Below are 21,717 nucleotides of genomic sequence, written 5' to 3'. Positions count from 1 at the left end.
TTTTTCTTAAAAATGGGCACCAGTACACTTTTCCTCCATTCCTCAGGCATCTTCTCACGCACTAGAATTCTATTGAACAAGCTGGTCAAAAACTCCACAGCCACCTCTCCTAGATGCTTCTATACCTCCACAGGAATGTCATCAGGACCAACTGCCTTTCCATTTTTCATCCTCTTGAATGCCTTTCTAACTTCCTGGTCCACCACACTTGCCTCTTCTACTCTCCCTTCTCTATCATTTTCCTCATTCATCAACTCCTCGAAGTATTCTTTCCATCTAGCTAGCACACTGCTGGCATCAGTCAACATATTTCCATCTCTATCCTTAATCACCCTAACCTGCTGCACATCCTTCCCATCTCTATCCCTCTGTCTGGCCTGCCTGTATAGATCCTTTTCTCCTTCTTTAGTGTCCAACCTGTTATACATGTCATCATATGCCTCTTGTTTGGCCTTTGCCACCTCTACCTTTGCCCTGTGTCGCATCTCAATGTATTCCTTTCGCCTCTCCTCGGTCCTCTCAGTGTCCCACTTCTTAGCTAACCTTTTTCCTTGTATGATTTCCTGTACTGTGAGGTTCCACCACCAAGTCTCCTTCTCTCCTTTCCTGCCAGAAGATACACCAAGTACACTCCTGCCTGCCTCTCTGATCACCTTGACTGCAGTGGTCCAGTCTTCTGGAAGCTCCTCCCGTCCACCGAGAGCCTGTCTCACCTCTTCCCGAAAAGCTGCACAACACTTGTCCTGTCTCAGCTTCCACCGCATGGTTCTCTTCTCTGCCTTTGTCTTCCTAATCTTCCTCCCCACCACCAGAGTCATCTTACACACCACCATCCTATGCTGTCTAGCCACACTCTCCCCTACCACTACCTTACAGTTGGTAACCTCCTTCAGATGACATCGTCTGCACAAGATGTAATCCACCTGCATGCTTCTACCTCCGCTCTTGTAGATCACCCTATGTTCGTGCCTCTTCTGAAAAAAAGTGTTCACTACAGCCATTTGCATCCTTGTTGCAAAGTCTACCACCATCTGTCCCTCCAAGTTCCTTTCCTGGATGCCGTACTTACCCATCACTTATTCATCACCCCTATTACCTTCACCAACATGTCCATTACAATCTGCACCAATTACGACTCTCTCTCTGTCTGGGATGCTCAGAACTACTTCATCTGGCTCCTTCCAGAATTTCTCTTTCACCTCTAGGTCACATCCTATCTGTGGGGCATAGCCACTAATGACATTACACATCACACCCTCAATTTCAAATTTCAGCCTCATCACTCGATCTGATACTCTTTTCACCTCCAAGACATTCTAAGCCAACTCTTCTTTTAAAATAACCCGACTCCATTTCTCTTCCCATCTACACCATGGTAAAATAATTTAAACCTTGCCCCTAAACTTCTAGCCTTACTGCCTTTCCACCTGGTCTACTGGACACACAATATATCAACCTTTCTCCTAATCATCATGTCAACCAACTCCCGACATTTTCCTGTCATAGTCCCAACATTCAAAGTCGCCACATTCAGTTCTAGGCTCTGTGTTTTCCTCTTCTCTTTCTGCCGAAGAACCCGCTTTCCACCTCTTCTTCTTCTTTGACTTCGACCCACAGTAGCTGAATTTCCAATGGCGCCCCGCAGGTTGACGCCGCCGGTGGCGGACGTTGTTAACCCGGGCCACGACTGATCCGGTATGGAATTCTTTGGATGAACGCTCATATTTGTTTGGCAAGGTTTTAAGCCGGATGCCCTTCCTGACGCAACCCTCTGCATTTATCCGGGCTTGGGACCACATTTTTAGACCACTGCTACACTACGCTAAAAAACGCATACCGTGCTATACCTCGGACAGCCCTGGGCTCGTCTGATCACTGCTTAATTCACTTAATACCGACTTAAATGCGCGAAGCCTACAGTGAAAACAGTGAAAAAGTGGACCGATGAAGCAAAGATGGAACTTCAAAGCTGCTTAGACTGCACAGACTGGAGTGTCTTTGAAAATTCAGCTGGCAGCCTGGATGAATATACGGACACTGTTACATCCTATATCAGTTTCTGTGAAGATGTGTGTGTACCAACCAAATCATTTCGCACATTCAACAACAACAAGCCGTGGTTCACTGCTAAACTTAAGCAGCTTCGCCAAGCTAAGGAGGACGCATATCAGAGCGGGGACAGGGCCCTGTATAATCGAGCTCGAAACCAGCTGACTAAAGAAATTAACATTGCAAAGAGGAACTATGCAGCAAAGTTGGAAAAACAGTTTAGCCCTAACGACTCTAAATCAGTCTGGCATGCATTCCAATCGCTGACTAATTACAAGCGACGATCCCCCCAAGCTGAGAACAATAGCACACTAGCCAACGACTTGAATACCTTCTACTGCAGATTTGAAAAGGACAGTTTCACACCCCACACCTACCGCACCCCCGACCACAATCACACCTCTGACTTCTGCATTAACCATCCATGAACAGGATGTAAGACTCATTTTCAAACAACAAAATATTAACAAAGCGGCAGCCCCAGACCATGTGTCCTCATCCTGCCTCAAAGTCTGCGTGGACCAGCTCGCTCCAGTCTTCACACAGATCTTCAATAGATCTCTGGAACTGTGCGAAGTACCATCCTGTTTCAAATGCTCCACCATCATTCCAGTCCCCAAGAAACCTGCAATCTCGGGTCTAAATGACTACAGGCCTGTCGCTTTGACATCTGTGGTCATGAAGTCCTTTGAACGTCTCGTGCTGGACCACCTCAAGAGTGTCACAGGTCCCCTGCTGGACCCCCTGCAGTTTGCCTACCAAGCGAACAGGCCTGGGGATGATGCAGTCAACATGGGACTGCACTTCATCCTAGAACACCTCGACAGTGCAGGGATCTACGCGAGGATCCTGTTCGTGGACTTCAGCTCAGCGTTCAACACCATCATCCCTGAACTCCTTTCATCCAAGCTTCTCCAGCTCAGCGTCTCACCTGCCATCTGCCAGTGGATTTACAGCTTTCTGACAGGCAGGACACAGCAGGTCAGGCTGGGGGAGGCCACATATTCCACACGCAGCATCAGTACTGGGGCTCCCTAAGGTTGTGTCCTCTCTCCGCTGCTCTTCTCTCTCTACACGAACGACTGCACCTCAGCGCACCCGACTGTCAAACTCCTGAAGTTTGCAGATGACACCACAGTCATCGGCCTCATCAAGGACGGTGACGAGTCTGCATATCGACAGGAAGAGGAGCGGCTGGAGCTGTGGTGCGGCCGACACAACCTGGAGCTGAACATGCTCAAGACTGAAGAGATGATCGTGGACTTCAGGAGGCATCCTTCGCCACAGCTGCCCCTCACGTTGTCCAGCTGCCTTGTGTCAACCGTCGAGACCTTCAAGTTCCTGGGAATTACAGTCTCTCAGTACCTGAAGTGGGCGACCAACATCAACTCCGTCCTCAAAAAGGCCCAGCAGAGGATGTACTTCCTGCGGCTTCTGAGAAAGCACGGCCTGCCACCGGAGCTGCTGAGGCAGTTCTACACAGCGGTCATCGAATCAGTCCTGTGTTCTTCCATCACAGTCTGGTTTGGTGCTGCTACAAAAAAAGACAAACTCCGACTGCAACGGACAATCAAAACTGCTGAAAGGATTGTCGGTACCCCCCTACCTACCATTGAGGACTTGCACGCTGCCAGAACTAAGACAAGAGCGTGCAAAATCCTCTCTGACCCTCCGCACCCCGGTCACCAGCTCTTCCAGCTCCTTCCCTCAGGTAGGCGCTACCGATTAATGCAAACTAGAACTAGCAGACATTCCAACAGCTTCTTCCCTCTTACGATCAACTTCTTAAACACCTAACCCACAATTCCATTACTACATGCTGGCAATTTTTTGACTTGAGTTCGTTGTCACATTTCTGTGGGGCCAATTATACATTACTCGTGCACTCACTGTAGTTGTCACGCCATGCTGCACTATTTGCATAGACTGGCCACTCATACCAGAGTAGCATCTGCTCCATTTGCACACTGATTGAGGAGTATCTGCAACATTTGCACAACCAACATTGTCCCAGATTATCACACTACTCATCACTCGTCAAACCGCATACACTCCTTGAAGTCTCGGCGCCCTTTGCACAATGGTCATTGCACCGGACTATTGCAATATTAGTCATTCGAACTGATCTAAGTGCTAGAGGACTCTGCATCTTTTTGCACAATTGTCAAAAAAAAAATAATGTACCAGCATTACCAGATAACTAGCAACCCTTTACTGCTCAGTGACAGTTTTTTTGTCAATGTCTTTCTGTCTCCAAAGTGTTCTCTGTCAATTTACTGTCTGTTGTCATACTAGAGCGGCTCCAACTACCGGAGACAAATTCCTTGTGTGTTTTTGGACATACCTGGCAAATAAAGATGATTCTGATTCTGATGTTATTAAGGCCTCAATCGTCCACACATGGACGGAGGGTCTTGTCTTTTTTGTCCACAAAAGAGAAGCCTGCCCCCACCGGTGAAGAGGAGGGCCGGATAATACCTGCGGCCAATGACTCGCTGTTGTAGGTCTCCATGTCCTCCCGCTCTGGACGAGAGATGTTAAAAAGACGGCTGCTAGGTAGTGGTGCACCGGGCTGTAGTTTAATAGCGCAATCGTAAGGCCTGTGTGGGGGTAGAGAGGTGCCATGGTGTTTGCTGAAAATTGGAGCTAGGTCATGGTAAATTGAGGGGACACTTGATAGGTCAGGGGATTTACTCCGACTTCGGCCACTTGGGGGCACCGCAGCAGATCGCAAGCAGTTCTCATGAGAGAAATTGCCCCATGAGGTGATCTTGGGCACAGTCCAGTCGATGCTGGGGTTATGGAGCCTCAGCCGAGGCAAGCCAAGCACGATTGGAACTTGAAGACAAAGGAAAACATGAAAACTTAGTCTCAAGATATGGTGGTCTTGCTGGATATGGATGATCAGAGGCCCAGCAAGGGCAGGGGCATCCTTGGGAGTGGGCAGAGCCTGTAGATGAATTTTCATCTGTTTAACTAGGTGGTGGTCAATGAGATTCTAGTCAGCGCCAGTGTCTACTAGGGCTAAAACAGGCAGAGACAGATCATCCCAGCAAATGGTAGCAGAGATCTGAAAACGGAGAAAAGAGGAGGAACTTGCATTCTGACTCACCAACTCCTCCTTTATTGGAGAGTCTGCCAGTTTGTTGGACGTGTGGGACAGTTTGCGATTTAGTGGCCTGCCTCTCCACAATACAAGCACAGATTAGAAGTTCTCCTGCGTGTTTTCTCCAAATCTGAGAGTTTTGTTCAGCCAAGTTGCATGGGTTCACCGATCTCGGGAAGCGGGGCTGGTGACGAAGTCTGCGGCTGAAAGGAGGATTTGAGAGTGGAGTGCTGTGTAGAAGGAAGCGGGGTCGGCAGAGTCTGTGACCTCGAGTTGCGTTCCCTCCGCCGCTCGCGGAGACGATATTGTAGTCTGATAGAAAAATCAATCAGCTTACCTAGGGAGCTTGGCTCATCCTTGGAGGCCAACTCGTCTTAAAGAGACTCATTTAGGGCCCCAAAAAACGTCCTGTAGCGCCTCATCATTGAAGTTAGTCTCGGCAGCGAGAGTCCGAAAAGTGATCACAAATTCAGCCGCACTGCGAGAGCCCTGTCAGGGTGACATAAGCCGTTTAGCGGCCTCCATCCCGCGCACCGGGTGGTCAAAAATCTGCATCTCCATGGAAAAAGAAGAGTATGACGCACAGATGGCTGACCGTTTCTCCCATTCCGTCGTGGCCCACAAGAGCGCTGTACCCTGGAGACAGCCGATGAGGTAGGCAATTTTAGCGTTGTCAGTGGAGTACGACTGCGGTTGCTGTTCAAACACAAGTGAACACTGGACCAAAAAGGCGCGACAAGACCCTCGATTGCTGTTGTAAGGGGCTGGTGCGGGTACGTATGGTTCACGCATTACCTGGGTGAGGGGGCAGTTGGAGCGGTGGATGCTGCAGCAGGCGGCTGTGCGCAAGGTTGGAGTGAGGCAAATTGATTTTGGAATGATGTGAGAGCTTGTGAGAAGTCACGTACCTTTTGAATCAGCAGGGTGAGGGCTTGGTCGTGTTGCTCCAAAAGCATGCTCTGTCCGGTAACATGACAGGCCAGACTATGCTGTCAGGATTCAGGTTGCAAGTTGGACCCAGATGCAAAGAGGACAGGGAGGTGAGTTTGTGAATAAAGGTTTATTGCAGCTTAGAAGCGAACAAAGGAACTCCGAGAACTAAATCCGGGATTGGCAGGGTTCCAATGAGGACTGGCAGGGTAGGGTTGTCGGTGGGCTGCAACAGGTGAGCACTGGTTTGCAGGGAGCAAGGGCAGATGGCAGACTGGGGACAAATAAGAATTAGGTAGAGGTAACTCACTAGGTCTTCAGGAAGCAAAAAGATAGGCAACCTGGGTAGGCTACGAATTCGACGTAGAGCGTTGATAGTCTGGCGATGAGTTGGAGTCCCACAGTGTCTTAAGAGCAGTCAGGTGTAATTAGGATGACAAGGTGCAGCTGCTAGACTCCAACACGTCAACCCTGCAAAGCACTCATGACACACACACACACAGACTCAGGGTGCTGAAACGGCAGCCCTGACACTGCTGAAGTTTTTACAATGTGGGGGAGGGGCGACTCGTGCTGGACAACCATGTACCTCACTGGGCGTCGTTTTAGCCACGGTCAAAAAATTAGGAAAACTGAAATGGTGAAAAACAGTATAACGCTATAGCTCCACAATTGAGTACTAGATAATTCACATTCTATGATCATGTTTTCAGCAATTATCTTCAATCTTTTACTTGTAATGCATTTAGAAACAAATCTCTGAATTCACTTTACAGGATCTTTAAGTGAGTTTTGTGCTGCGTTCGTCTTCTCGGGTACAAAAGGATGCTATGAGAACAGTTTGTATTATTGTCATGTCCGGGGTCTCTCACATTTTAACAATCAGTTAAGAAATATTTATGTGAACAAGGCTTTACTGCACCTCCACTCCTTTCTCACTCATTTTCTATTTAGTCTTTAGTCTTTTCATCTTTTTCTATATCCTTAGGTGAATCTGAAGAAGCCAGAGCACAACAGCCTGGTCTCTTGGTCAGAAGGATTTCTGCTCCAGTCACTGCTCTGTTTTCAGGCTGCATGCAGGTCAGCCCCGAAAGTCACATCTTTGGGCAGTCAAATAATTGCTCAGTATTGGTGTGTTCTCTGATTTGCATGGTTCTATACTTTACCTTGGCATACACAGATTTCGTTTTATATTGTTCCTCTTTGTGTTTGTTGGAGCAATTTTAATACAGTGTACCCAGAATAATAACATTTTAACTTGATCATGTGAGGTTTTAATAAACCATATATATTTTTCCTTTTTGTACATATAGTTTTAATAATTTTCCCTCTATACCACAGCTGGTTTGAGATGAAACAAAAATGTGATATTTAGCTGTAGACTTTCAACTTTAATTTAAGAGGTTTATGGCATTTATCATTTAGGAACGAAAGCCATTCCATTCAGAATATATGAGGGGCTTTAAAGTATTTTAACGTTTGACATAATTCACCACCAAGATTTACTTACTAAAGACTAAATTGAAGGCATTAAGACCCACAAGCTGCAGTGAAGCCCTGACAAATCATCTCCAGGGAGGAACATGTCTTTGGTCTCCAGAACTAAGGCACTTATTCAGCCACTGCAGAGGATTTTAATCCAAGTACTTTATTTAAAAAAAAATAAAAAAAAATGTCAAATTTCACTTCGGAAATGAAACTGTTTGCATGTATGCTAGATTGGCTGAGGAGTGTGCATCAGATCCTATTCTGAAGGAGAACACATTCACAGCTCCATCTAAGATCAGCAATGGCCCTGACTCACTGGAGTCTCTGCGCCAATGTCTGCTGCAGTGTTGCGACTCTGTCTGGATACCAACTGTTGTTGTGAGTGTTGGCCACACATACTTGCATCAAGCAAACATTTGTTAAATCATCTTCTTTTCCAAACACTAATAAATCTTGTGAACTCGTTTTCAGTTGTGTACCGGTTTCTTTTGTGTGCGTGTGTTGTGTGTGTATGTAGAGGATGTGTGAATGTGCACCGAATCCACAGATATTACAGGTCTTCTACTCAATCTTGTCCTCTCAATTCACCCTCCTTTCGTCTGTCATGCCAGCCTTCGCAAATAAGATGGGTAAGTGGAATTTTTGTTTTGATCAAGTTGCCTATTCTTGATTCCAGGGTGTCTATGTAGGGGCTACAACCCATGTGTTTTGTTTGGTTGACTGAGACAACCTGGCTGCTCGTCTGTTCAAACATTCATTGTCCATAGACTCATCCTGAGCGTGAAGATCCAATAACTACAGAATCCTCTTACGGTCAGGACAATAACCGTATTAATTGAATTGCCATTAAATGTGGTGGGGGGCTCGGAGCTTATGGTTTATGGCTTGTATATTGCTATCAGTGGTTGATGAAGTCAGACTTGAATGCTCAATACAGATGATTGAGAGATTTTTTTTTCATGATATAAATGGTTTATCCCATTGCGTTCACTATAACTATGTTAATAGCAAAATTAAAGTTGCAAGAAACACACCCTTAACCCTTGGGAAATTTGGCAGGGGTACTAGACAGGAGATTTCATACAAGTATTTTCACCTCTACATTTCTGCCAGTAAAGAGCTCTTATAAATCTCTTGACAGTGGGGGCTTTGTCACATGGAAGCTGTTGGTCAAGCTTTGACCTTGTGGAGCATGTGTTATTAGATTTTAGTTTTTTTCTGGTAAGTTATCAAACTTCATGCAAAGATGGGGTTTTTTTTGATGCAATTCAGTGTCACCCATCTCTCTACTATATGTGGTTAAAATAAAAAAAATTATAGCCATTGGACAGAGTGAAACTTTTAAAGGACCTTTGGAAATGGAAAAAATCCCCCTTAAATGTTTGCTTCAAATGGCAGACTACTTGTTGTGGTTCCGGCAGTGTATTTGGCTCCAACGATAACGACAAAGAAACTAAGCAATTTCATGATTTTCAAAATTACTCAAACTTTGCTGCTTTCAACAATTTATATGCTCTCCATTATTCATCAGCATGGCAGCTATAACATTTTCTCCTTATTACAACTAGATTGATGATTTAGCACTGGTAGTGTGTGTGTGATACATACTACTGGCTTCCGTGCAGATGATGCGGGTTGGATTCCCGACCAGTCCCACGGACAGTCCAAAGCCCACATAAAAAAGTGTGGTTTGTGTCAGGAAGGGCATCCACTGTAAATACTGTGCCAAACAAATCATGTGAGTGACTTGCCGTGGCAACCCCTGATGGGACAAGCTGAAAGTTGCAGTAAAAACCTGATTCAAGATAGTACAGTAGTTGCTGTCCGTGCGTTTTTTCTAAAAAGTTGCTTGGCTTTACGTGTGTCAATGTCTATGACAGCCTAATGATTTATATTTTGTTTTTGTCTGCCATTTACTTTGGATTATTCTGCTTGCCCATCATGCCCCTACTTGCTGTCTCATCCCTCTTCTTCACTTCTTCTTCCCTCCAGCATCCTCTGGTTTCTACAGGCTGGCTTTGGAACACAAAGGGATTTTCTGCGTGGGAAACAGGTACAGTGTGACTGGATAACCTGAGGATATACACACATACAGAACAGTTAAGCTGTCAAAATCTGTATTTTTGTGTGAATGTGCGTCTTTCTTTGTAATTGTGTTAAACAATGGTATGGTGATAAGTTGAGACTTACTATTTCTCTCTGTCGGAAAATTACACGTCTTGCTCTATTTGTTTTGTCCTATACAGCTTTCTTCTTTGTGTGTTTTTGTGGTCTTAAGTGCAGTAGACGCAGTCGCCGTAAAGCAAAACTGAACTACGCTTGAATGAATGCGCAGGTTTTAATTGTTAAAAGGGTAAATGATGGCTCATCCAGTTGAATCTCTCATAGTTCATTCTATGCTGAATTGACTGTGTGCTTTGTTTCTTTCAGGTGTCCTCATTCTGTATTTATATAACTAACTCATTTTCCTGCACTCCCGACATTTCCATATTTTAGTATTAATTTTCTCTCTTATTCTTTCAGAAACACACATTTAAATGCAGCTTGCTGTGATTTCCTACAGAAACTCAGTATGTGTCTGCTCTCCCAGTCAGTCTCTGCTTCCAGTGTCTACCAGCAGGGTATGCAGATACAAGCACACAGTAGCAGCACACACAGAGCCTTATTTGCCTTGCGGTTTCCTGATTTATTTTGTGTCTTTGATTCTATGTTGATGTCTTCTTGATCATAATATGAATGTGTGGTTTATAATGTGTATCACCAACTGTTCTCCTTTTCACAATCTGTTTCTTTATTATGTTGCTTACTCTGACCCTCTGAAATTTTGTTTTACTAACACATCGCTCCTTGACACTCCCCTTAAACAGTTGAGGTGATGGGTCAAAATTTACAATCCTTTACAATAAAGTCGATTACCCTGCTTCTCCTTAAACAATTGTGTTCTCAAGCTATCCATCCATTTTCTGAGCCGCTTCTTCTCACTAGGGTCGCGGCCGTGCTGGAGCCCATCCCAGCCATCATCGGGCAGGAGGTGGGGTACACCCTGAACTGGTTGCCAAACAATCGCAGGGCATATACAAACAAATAACCATTCGCACTCACATTCACACCTACGGGCAATTTAGAGTCTCCAATTCATCCATGTTTTAGGGATGTGGGAGGAAACCGCAGTGCCCGGAGAAAACCCACGCAAGTATGGGGAGAACATGCAAACTCCACACAGGCGGGGCCGGGATTGAACCCGGGTCCTCAGAACTGTGAGGCAGATGCTCTAACCAGTCTCTACCGTGCTGTGATATGTGTTTGAAAAGGCTTTTGTGTCAGTGAAATGCCCCCATCAAACACCTTTGGGATGAACTAGAAAAGAGATGGTGTGCCAGGCACTCTTGACCTCTTAGCACTCACCTTTTCTTTTGAGAAAGGAACAAAAATTGCACCAATCTTTCTGTAAAATAATGTTAAAGGTATTCTCGAAGAGCAGAAGCTGTTGCGTTTGAACAACTCCATGTTAACGACTGCATTTTCAATGCAATGTCCTAAAAGCTAATGTATAGCTGGCACAATATTCAATATTTATTACTCTGCAAGCAGCTGCCATTTCTCTTTCAGTATTTTTTCCCAGCTTGATTATTTTCTTTTTTTCTGAGTGACATATTATCTGTCATTTTAGAAATTTAATACACTTTTTATTCATTTATAAATGTCCCTTATCATTGTCTGCATTTCCTTTATACATTAAATATTGTGTAACTTAAAAAAAATAAAAATCTCACTCAAACTTCTTGCCTTGATTACAGCATCTGTGATACTCTTTTGGGTCCCATATTTCAGTGGTCCACTTTTATGTCACTTCTTCCATCAAAAACATTTTCTCTTGATTTTAAGTGCTGTATCATATGTGCAGTACCCACAAGGCAATGATGGAGGCAACATCAAGTTCCATAAACATTTCTGAACATACAGCTTTACATTATACATGTTTTTATTGGCTGTATTAAATCTTCAGATAAGTAAATCATAATTTTATGAGGATCACATTGTTGTTTAATAATGCTTGTTGCCTTCATTTCCACCCCCAGATGCTGAAGAAATAGAAACTCTTTTGCTGCACAATCTTTCCTCTCTGTGCTGTCGACTCTCAGACTGGCCCACTCTGCTGTGCGAATCCCCAGGGCTCCAGCTGTGTGATTACAAAGGCCCAAGAGCCACTCAATACTGTCTGCTGATAATTCTACACCTCGCCCTGCAGCAAGGAGACAGGTACACAAACTTGTAAAACAATGACCAGGCATGGTGTGGTTGTGTAACAGCTCAGTTTATGCATTCACACAGAGTGAAATTGTGATGTTGATACATGAAAAAAGGTCTTAAGGATAACCTACTCTTGATATTATTGTAAGCTAATTCAGAAGTATACTATGATATTCTGATTTTTAATAAAAAAAATCTTTTTTCAGAGTATGATTTTACAACCCGAGGGAGGGCGGAATCACCAAACCTTAGACCCCAAAGCAGACCAGACAACGAATAAGCAATAAAACAGAATTTAATAAACCAAGGGTCCACATACAATGTGAAAAACATAAATATTGAAATGAAAAATGATCACAGGAGGTTAGCATGAAGAGAATATAACTTAACAAATTAGAACAACAACAAAACACTACTAAACAGAAACTGCAGTAGTACTTAGTAGAGTAGACAGAAGACGAGCATAAATGCAAGCACAACTGGAGGATACGAAGAAACTACAAATAGGATACAATGAAAATACAATACGAGGATGGAGATTAGCAAATCAAATGTCCGACATCTCCCTTTTGCGTCTGTTGGGCCTATAAATGCTACTGATTGACATTGACAGCAGGTGCAATGCAGGAGGACTAACCTCTCCTATAAGCAATAATTTTTCGAGTGAACCTCAATTCCCTTAGCTAGGCTTAAGCAACATACTGTACGTGTCAACTAACAGTGAATAAAACATCTTGTACTTAGTATTAATTTAATTAATCAATACATATTTAAGCATTGTGGAGCAAGATTTTGCCAGTAGAGATTCTAATGTTTGTCCCTACAAAATTATTTTTACGATGATCATGGGTTTATCTTTAGATGACTTATCACCCATAGCAACATACACTCACTCTATGTGAAATCTCCTTGCACCAATCTATCAATTTGCTTGTATTTGCAATTTTATTTTTAGTTTTTTAACTTGTGCAAAAGATATTTGAAGCCTTTTTTGGACAGCCACTCACTTCCAAATCAGGGGGATAAAGCCTTAACTTTCTTATTGGAAAACCATTGCTTCTGACTTGGAGGTGCTTCCTTTTATGCTGGATGATTCACACTTGGCTGCAAACAACCCCAGGCATTGTCTAATGAGATTCTTTGCCAAAAATAGGGAATCAGTCTGGTGGTCAGGATGGCTACATCTTGCTTTTATGTCTTTGTCATGACAAACAAGCCTTCTCACTTGCAGGCTGGCATAAACTGTCCATGAAATGTTAACTAGTGTAAACCCCCTTGTCCATCTGTTTTTTCCCCCCAAACTATCACATCGGTCTGTTGATAAATATTGGTTTTATATTATATTTTTTTTTATCATCTGTAATGTTGCTTGTATAAACTGTGTCAAGTGTTGGTGTTGCATTACAAATAATGTTTTTTTCTAAGTGAATGCACGTGTTTTCTCCTGTGCCTTTTGCCTCCACTTACTTTAGTTATTTGTTTTCTTTGTTATCTTTTCCTATTTAAGTTCTGTTCTTGAACTACAGTACTTCTTTTCTGCATTTCGGCCCCCCATCAAGTGCATCTTTGTAGAAAGCTGTAGAAACGGTTTATAATGCTGTCTGACTCTTTCCGTGTTCCGTAAAAATGCTGTTACACTTATTAGAAACTTTTATATGAACAGTTACATTGATTTCTTTGGAAATGTTTAGGACTTCTGGAGCTAAGGCCATTTATGGTGGCCCGGGAAAAGTAAGGAAGAATAAGGTGTTTAATGTTTAAGTCAGGAATAGGAATATGAATTCTCTATTAGTGTGTTTGTTCCATTTAGTACATTCACACTAAATGTATCTGTATGTTTGTCATTTAGATGCAGGTGTTCTGTGTGTATCTATAATTACAGTACTTGTCTCTTATGTTTGTGTTGTATGAATGAACCAGGCTACTTCCAGACCAGACAGTGTTTTCCAGTGTAGTGTGGCTCTTGCGGTCAGTACAGGAGGAAGGCAGCTGCACCCTTCCGACCTTGGTCCTGCGGGCTTCCCTTTACCTTCTAGCGGTGACACAGGATAACAGCACCACACTTGATGGGGTAATTTAGTTTACGTAACACACCCAACCACATTATAGTCACATAGATCACATATTAGTTGCCAGTAAATCACCAGGGAAGTTGAAAACTTGATACTCCACATTTAAAAAATATATATTTTGTTTATTTTCTGGTTATCTATTCTATTTGTTAATGGTTAATTTATATATATATATATATATATATATATATATATATATATATATATTATTATTATTTTTTTTTTTTTACAAAAGTCAGTTTTATTTTTCTACGAAGCAGTTTGTCCTTTTTTGGTGTGGCAGCACAAACCCCAGCACTTCTGCCCTTTTCTTGCTAACCTATTCAAGGCTCCTTTGGACTGCATCAACAAGGCACTCTCCTCTTGTCAAAGTTTCTCATCACTCTACATTCACCATCCTGCCATCCTCCACTTCATTTGTGGCCATCCACTGCTTAAAGAAAGATTTGGGGCTCTCGTCTTGGAACTTTGGTTGACCAAACAAGCACAGTCCACAGATACAGAGCTGACCATGGTGGGAAACAATTGGTTTATTCCATCTCAAAAATGTTTTACTTTTGATTTAACATTTTGTTTTTATTGTTGTTTTTTTTTTGGTTTGGTTTTTTGTCAAGGAGATGAGATGTTCTGGGGAGGGGCAAGAACAAGAGCCTGCCACAGAAATTGTGGAGCTTCTGTCTGTATTAAAGAAACACCAGTCTGTCATCCTGATCCTCCTGGTGAGATAAATATACACGTGGACAAAAATATTGTTAAATTAGCAGCATAAAGAAATGGGATTGGTGATGTTTTTATAAAGCAGAACATAGTTTATTTCGTGTCTTAGCAAACATTGGTGTTGCTGTGGAGTGTCATTTTGTAACAGTACACCCAAAAGTGATGCCATTGTACGCTAAAAACCACCTGTGTGTCTAAAGACAGTTGAGCTGCGATTCAGTCATTAGATCGCTCTGGTCAAGGTCATAAAACACTTGTGTTAAGTTCAATTTTAACATGCAGCAACGGGTTTGAATTAGCAAGGCCAAGGAAAGATGAAGTTCAATCCTTTGTTTTAAATTGTGTTTTCTTTCTGACTGTCTTACCATATAGGACATAGTTTGCACCAGGGAGGCCTCACTTGCAGAGCTAGCACTGTCAGCTCTGATGGTTCTCTTGGATGGTCAAAGTGACTTTGAGGCAGACTTGTGTACGAGTCTGAAACCTGCCCTACTCCAGGCATTGCAGAGACTCAGTTTCGAGAGTATTGGCCATGTACATGAACAGAAACCTGTTGAAGAAGGTAGGCGACAGGCGTCACCTCTTGGTGGTGGTGCAATAATGTTTTCAGACTCTCAATGCAAGATTGTGAGTTTTTTAGCTGAATTTTATCAACTTAAGTGTGAATAAACACATAACAAAGATGAAAATATTGTTGCACTATCAGCTTACCAATTAATCATTACCTGTGTTGTTGAAACAATTAAAAAAAAAACTTTTTTTTAACAATCTAAACCTTTGCACATTCAAATGCACAAGCCAACTGTAACATACTCAACAAACAGCAGCCTACTGATTCATGTTGCGAAACATGAACATGCTCAAAGGTAATATGTTATTGCAGCCTAGTGACAGTCCTGCAGCTTGTAACGTTAAGGTAGAAAGAGTTTGAAATAGTCCCACACCAAACATTGCCTTGCACTCTTTTTTTCTATTTCTGTATTAATCCATTTAGGCTCCAGTTAATGACTGCTCTGGCTGGTTGCTGACTTGGCCTACTGTACAACCGTTTTTACACAGAAATCAAATTCCACGCGATGTACTTTAAGTACTGGTACATGTCATCCATCCATCCATTTTCTGAGCCGCTTCTCCTCACTAGGGTCGCGGGCGTGCTGGAGCCTATCCCAGCTGTCATCGGGCAGGAGGCGGGGTACACCCTGAACTGGTTGCCAGCCAATCGCAGGGCACATAGAAACTAACAACCATTTGCACTCACAGTCATGCCTACGGGCAATTTAGAGTCTCCAATTAATGCATGTTTTTGGGATGTGGGAGGAAACCGGAGCACCCGGAGAAAACCCACGCAGGCACGGGGAGAACATGCAAACTCCACACAGGCGGGGACGGGGATTGAATCCCGCACCTCAGAACTGTGAGGCTGACGCTCTAACCAGTCGGCCACCGTGCCGCCAACAATGCTTTCATATTAAATAAAACATTTCAGAATCAGAATCCTCTTTATTTGCCAAATATGTCAAAAACACACCAGGAATCTGTCTCCGGTAGTTGGAGAGTCATTTTGACAATAAATACTTTTGAGAGTTAAAACATAAAAACACTACAGAGAGTCACTTAGCCTCTAGCAATTTAATGGCAAGAGTGAAAAAGCTGTTGGAATGTCTGCAGGTTTTAGTTTGCATTGATCGATAGCGCCTACCTGAGGGAAGGAGCTGGAAGAGTATGTGGAGGGTCCAAGCAGATTTGGCATGCTCTTGTCTTAGCTCTGGTTGCGTGCCAGTCCTCAAGGGTGGGTACGGGGGTACCGATGGTTTTTCTGGCAGTCCTGACTGTCCGTTGCAGTCGGAGTTTGTCCTTTATTGTGGCAACACCAAACCACATTGTGATGGATTAACACAGGAATGATCCGATGACTGCTGTGTAGAACTGACTCAAAAGCTTCTGTGGCAGGCCGTGCTTCCTCAGAAGCCGCAGGAAGTACGTCCTCTGCTGGGCCTTTTTGAGGATGGAGTTGATCTCAGGATGGATCTGAGAGACTGTATTTCTCAGGAACTTGAAGGTCTCGACGATTGACAAAGGGCAGTTGGACAGTGTGAGGGGCAGCTGTGGCAAGGGATGCTTCCTGAAGTCTAAGATCATCTCTACAGTTCAGCTCCAGGTTGTGTTGACTACACCAAATCTTCAGCCGCTCCACTTCCTGTCGATGTGGAGACTCGTCACCGTCTTTGATGAGGCCGATGACTGTGGTGTCGTCTACAAACTTAAGGAGTTTGACAGCTGGGTGTGTTGAGGTGCAGTAGGTCGTGTAGAGAGAGTAGAGAGCGAGGACACATCCTTGGGGCGCTGATGGTGCCTGTGGATGAGGTGGTGTCCCCCAGCCTCACCTGCTGTGCCCTGCCCGTCAGGAAGCTGTAAATGCATTAGTATATGGCAGACGAGACGCTGAGCTGGAGAAGCTTGGAGGAGAGGAGTTTGATGATAGGATAATAGTGTTGAACGCAGAGCTGAAGTCCACAAACAGGATCCTCGCGTAGGTAGTCACGCCGTCGAGGTGTTTGAGGATGAAGTGCAGTCCCATGTTGACTGCGTCCTCCACAGACCTGTTTGCTCGGTAGGCAAACTCCAGGGGGTTCAGCAGAGGTCCTGTGACACTCTTGAGGTGGTCCAACACGATGCGTTCAAAGTATTTCATGACCACAGATGTCAGCGCGACAGGCCTGTAATCATTGAGACCCTAGATTGCAGGTTTCTTGGGGATCGGCATGATGTTGGAGCATTTGAAACAGGATGGTACTTCACACGGTTCCAGAGATCTATTGAAGATCTGTGTGAAGACTGGATCGAGCTACTCCACGCAGACATTGAGGCAGGATGGGGAGACAAGGTCTGGGCCTGCCGCTTTGTTGATTTTTTGTAGTTTGAAGACGTGTCTCACATCCTGCTCATGAATGGTTAACGCAGAAGTCAGCGGTGCGATGGTGGTCGGTGGTATGGCTGGGTGTGTGTAGGGTGTGCAAATGTCCTTTTTAAATCTGCAGTAGAAGGTGTTCAAGTCATCAGCTAGTCCTCTTTTGTTCTGCGCTTGGGGGGTTAGTTAGCGATTTTAATCTTTGCCAGACTGACTTAGGGTCGTTGGCAGAAAACTGTTTTTCCAGCTTTTCTGTATAATTCCTCTTTGCGATGTTAATTTCTTTTGTCAGCTGATTTCTAGCATGATTGAACAGGGCTCTGTCCTCACTTCAATAGGCGTCCTCTTTAGCCTGGCGAAGTTGCTTAAGTTTGGCAGTGTTGTTATTGAAATGTCTTTGTTGGTACACACACATCTTCATAGAAACTGAAGGATGTGACACTGTCCGTATATTCAACAAGGATAACAGTTGAAGTTTCAAAGACACTCCAGTCTGTGCAGTCTAAACAGCCTTGAAGTTCTATCTTTCCTTCATTGGTCCACTTCACTGTTTTCACCATAGGCTTTGCACATTTAAGTTTGTTTCTGTATGTTGGTATTAAGTGAATTAAGCAGTAATCAGACGAGCCCAGAGCTGCAAGGGGGATAGCACCGTATGTTTCTGTTTCTCCAGTTACTGCATTACTCTATATCTTTAGTAAATCAGATGTATTTAAGCAGATCAGCCCGATTTTATGAAACACTTTTATAATAGTGCCTGCAAATTTTATATTTTAAGATAAAATAATTTAAAAACATCAATATTTTAAATGATTATGACTGGCAATGATAACATTGGTAAATAGAAACATTGCAATGTTTTATTTTCATACAGTGATTACATATGATCATTTCTTTGAAATCAGCATGAAAAGTGTACTTTCTTTGGCTGTTGCTCTTGCAGTTAACTCGCTCCCTCTGGTGCTCAGGCTGCTTTGTGTAACACATGCCAGCAACCCTCCTTCCCCTCTCTGCAGCAAGATGGACGAAGTGCACTTCAAACTGCTCTACCATGGTGAGTTCAAAACAGCTCTGCTGGCAGGTCATCACTCTGCATAATATCCATCCATCCATTTTCTGAGCCACTTCTCCTCACTAGGGTCGCGGGCATGCTGGAACCTATCCCAGCTATCATCCTGAACTGGTTGCCAGCCAATCGCAGGGCACATATAAACAAACAACCATTCACACTCACATTCACACCTACGGGCAATTTAGAGTTGTCAATTAACCTACCATGCATGTTTTGGGGATGTGGGAGGAAACCGGAGTGCCCGGAGAAAACAATCAAAGCTTCTAGTAATTAGTCAACACCTACCATTCACTACACTGCAATCAGCATGTGTCCAACACAAATACACATGTGCTTTACTGACCAACTGGGTGGGTATTGGACCTTTTCTCCCAAACCATTTGGAAGCAATTAACACGGGATTTTGAGTGACATTTTTTTAAAATGATCCTGCCCGATGATAGCTGGGATAGGCTCCAGCAGTCCCGTGACCCTTGTGAGGATAAGCGGCTCAGAAAATGGATGGATGGATTTTGCAGATCCAATTCATTATCCATTTTGTAATCATGACAGATTTACCTCGAGACATTTCTAATTCATCTGCATGCTGTGCTACTGACTGATGTAACCGCACCCTGCATTTACCTGTATTCCCTCATGAGTGGAATCCTCACTAATCTTCAAGATCATGAACATTAAGGTTCTCACTGCCAATGATGAAACTTACTAAACCTTTAGATAAATGCACCTTGATGTTCAAATCCCATCATCCCTCTGTGACTAATTATAATGGTACTGTACTTGGCTTTAGACCATGCATACATTAATGGAGCCTTATTCTGTTACATTTTCCAGCTTGTCATTCTGAAATTAACTCAGTCTTTACCAACCACAGTTCTACATCATCATCATATCATACTCTCCTGTTGACGTCTTTAAACTAATGTATGTGAGCACTGCAAGTGGAGAGCAGATCCAGCAGACCTGATTTAGCATGTACTCAATGTGTGTGTAAGTGAGTCATATTACAGGTAGGCTGAATCAGTCCAATACAGAGAGTCTGCTACCTGCCCTAAGCTACCTGTACTGCTGCCTGAGTCTCTCACCAGCGCGCAGCACTGACAGAGGTTTGACACAGTCTCTTCCTCCAATTTATGTGTGTGTTTTCCACAACCGGCCAATTCCGCTTCAACCTGTAGCTGCAGTCTGTGTTATTTTGACAGAAGTGGCTATGAGAGTCAGTATCACCTCAAGGTGGTTTTGAGACATTTCACACACAAAATGTAGATTTTTTCCATTGAAATTCATAGTCATTGTATTAATTACATGTTATGCTGTTAGAAATCCATCTTGGCCAATCTCACAGACCTTTTTATAAATTAACACTAAGCAGACAATGTACATGCAAAGAGCACAATTTAGATAATAGGATAACTACAGATTTGTTTTATTCAAATCAAAATGTATGTTGGTCACAAGTTGTTGGACAGTAGAGGCAGGTGGATTGTTGTGTATTGGTTTTCCCACCTCCGTGTGGGCCTATGTGAGTGTGTTTTTTGGGAAATTGAGTTACAAAGTGACAGGGTTGCATTTGACGTGCAATGGTGCGAACACACACACACACGCTGACACACGATGTGGCACCTTCTCTTCCCCAGCTGTCTCCATGCTACTCTCCAACTGTGGACTGTTGGAGCATCTTCAGACAATCCTTTCCTCCTCCTCCTCCTGCTGCTGCTCCTCCTCCTCCTCTTCTGCGCCATTCATCTTCTCTTCAGCTAGTCCTTCCTCAGCCCTGCTGTGCTGCAGTCATCTGCTCCTGTCCTCCCTCATCACTTTGCAGCATGAGCACTCCATGCAGGTATATGTTGTAGTTACTCCCTGCACTGATCACAATGTCAGGCTTCAAATTCACATAGCCATGGCAAGACACATAAATGATACACATGAGACAAAAGAGCTTAAATTTTAATGACAAACCTGGAAGGGTGCTCTGTTTAAGAACATATTTTCATCTCACCTCTCAGACGGGGATAAAATAGTCTTACACTGTACTTGCAAGCATTTTGTCCAAAGCTAGTTACTCCTCTGATTTACCCCACTTCCTGCTGTTTCCTTTCCTCCGTCTCTCTCCATTTATTTAAGGTTCACAAAAGCCTCACTTGGAGCCTGGAGACAGCTGTGCAGCGAATACTCATTCAGAAAAGGAATACTGACACTCTCTTGCTGGGTAACAAACTCAACATTATCATTCTTCAAAATACATTGTTTGTATGAGACCAAATGTGCCACTTTTAAAGACTGCTTGCAATCATGGCCCAAATTCTAATTGTTAATGTGCCATCTTTGCCTCTTTGATTTTTGTTGCGGCAATTCAAATGCTTAATACATTTTTATGTACTGTAAGTATGTGTGTCTGTGTGTAATTTAACCTTGGTACTAAACATTAAGTTAGTACCATTCCACTGTTATCTTCAACACAGACGGAACGTTTAAGCACAAGTGAGATTTAGTCACCCAGAGTAGAGTGATCACTATAAAAGTGGCACTGTATATAAAAGTGCTTGAAAACATTATACTGTATTCTTTCATTAGTTGTGTGCCCCCCCCCCCCCCCCCAAAAAAAAGGGGAGAGGGAAGTCTGGGCTTCCTTATTAAAGCTACTTCCCTCGCGACCCAACCTCGGATAAGTGAAAGAAGATGGATAGAACCAAAGTGATGGAAATTAGTATTGTGCTGAAAGGTGTAAAGTTATGGAAAACCTCAGTAAGCACTCGATCATGTTGTTTTGTACTAAAATGCACTATTTTTGTATTGTTTGTCTTCTCTCATCGTCTTCAGCGTATTATTTTGCACTCCCACTGCTGTGATATTTGAATTTAATATTACATTTGTAGCGGTCGGAAAGCACCGTGCAGGAGTCATAAGAAAGTCTGCCAGTGTGGAGGTCCTGCTTTCAAATGTTAAATGAGGCCCTCCTGTGTTGAGTTTGTGTGTTCTCCCCGTGCTTTTTGGGGGTTTTCTCCTGGTTGTCCAGCTTCCTCCCACATACCAAAAACATGTGCATGTTACATTAATGGAAGACTCCTATTTGCACTCAGCTGTGATAACCTCCATCTCAAGACGCTAATGTTGAGGAGTGGTA

The 21,717-nt window shown here is 43.4% G+C and overlaps 1 protein-coding gene across 7 annotated transcripts in view; it reads left to right on the top strand.

Annotated features, from left to right (window-relative positions):
• LOC133466535 (meiosis inhibitor protein 1) overlaps nucleotides 1-21,717 on the top strand; it is a 70,930-nt gene that overhangs the window by 30,821 nt on the left and 18,392 nt on the right. For 5 of the 7 annotated variants that reach the window (XR_009784955.1, XR_009784954.1, XM_061750359.1 and 2 more), the window contains exons 14-27: nucleotides 7,074-7,165; nucleotides 7,804-7,951; nucleotides 8,091-8,202; nucleotides 9,566-9,626; nucleotides 10,097-10,194; nucleotides 11,653-11,833; nucleotides 13,745-13,895; nucleotides 14,225-14,410; nucleotides 14,511-14,615; nucleotides 14,986-15,175; nucleotides 18,465-18,575; nucleotides 19,589-19,699; nucleotides 20,231-20,433; nucleotides 20,718-20,802. Coding sequence is in view for 5 of the 7 variants with exons in the window: in XM_061750359.1 (XP_061606343.1) it covers nucleotides 7,074-7,165; nucleotides 7,804-7,951; nucleotides 8,091-8,202; nucleotides 9,566-9,626; nucleotides 10,097-10,194; nucleotides 11,653-11,833; nucleotides 13,745-13,895; nucleotides 14,225-14,410; nucleotides 14,511-14,615; nucleotides 14,986-15,175; nucleotides 18,465-18,575; nucleotides 19,589-19,699; nucleotides 20,231-20,433; nucleotides 20,718-20,802 (1,834 nt within the window). In the remaining 2 variants the exon portion in view is untranslated. The remainder of the gene's footprint in view (nucleotides 1-7,073; nucleotides 7,166-7,803; nucleotides 7,952-8,090; nucleotides 8,203-9,565; nucleotides 9,627-10,096; nucleotides 10,195-11,652; nucleotides 11,834-13,744; nucleotides 13,896-14,224; nucleotides 14,411-14,510; nucleotides 14,616-14,985; nucleotides 15,176-18,464; nucleotides 18,576-19,588; nucleotides 19,700-20,230; nucleotides 20,434-20,717; nucleotides 20,803-21,717) is intronic. The other 2 variants (XM_061750356.1, XM_061750355.1) reach the window with 2 other exon arrangements.

Source organism: Phyllopteryx taeniolatus, chromosome 16 (assembly GCF_024500385.1).
Source record: "Phyllopteryx taeniolatus isolate TA_2022b chromosome 16, UOR_Ptae_1.2, whole genome shotgun sequence".
Lineage (NCBI taxonomy): Eukaryota > Metazoa > Chordata > Actinopteri > Syngnathiformes > Syngnathidae > Phyllopteryx > Phyllopteryx taeniolatus.
Note: the sequence above shows the minus strand (reverse complement) of the source record. Positions and strands in the feature narration are given on the sequence as shown.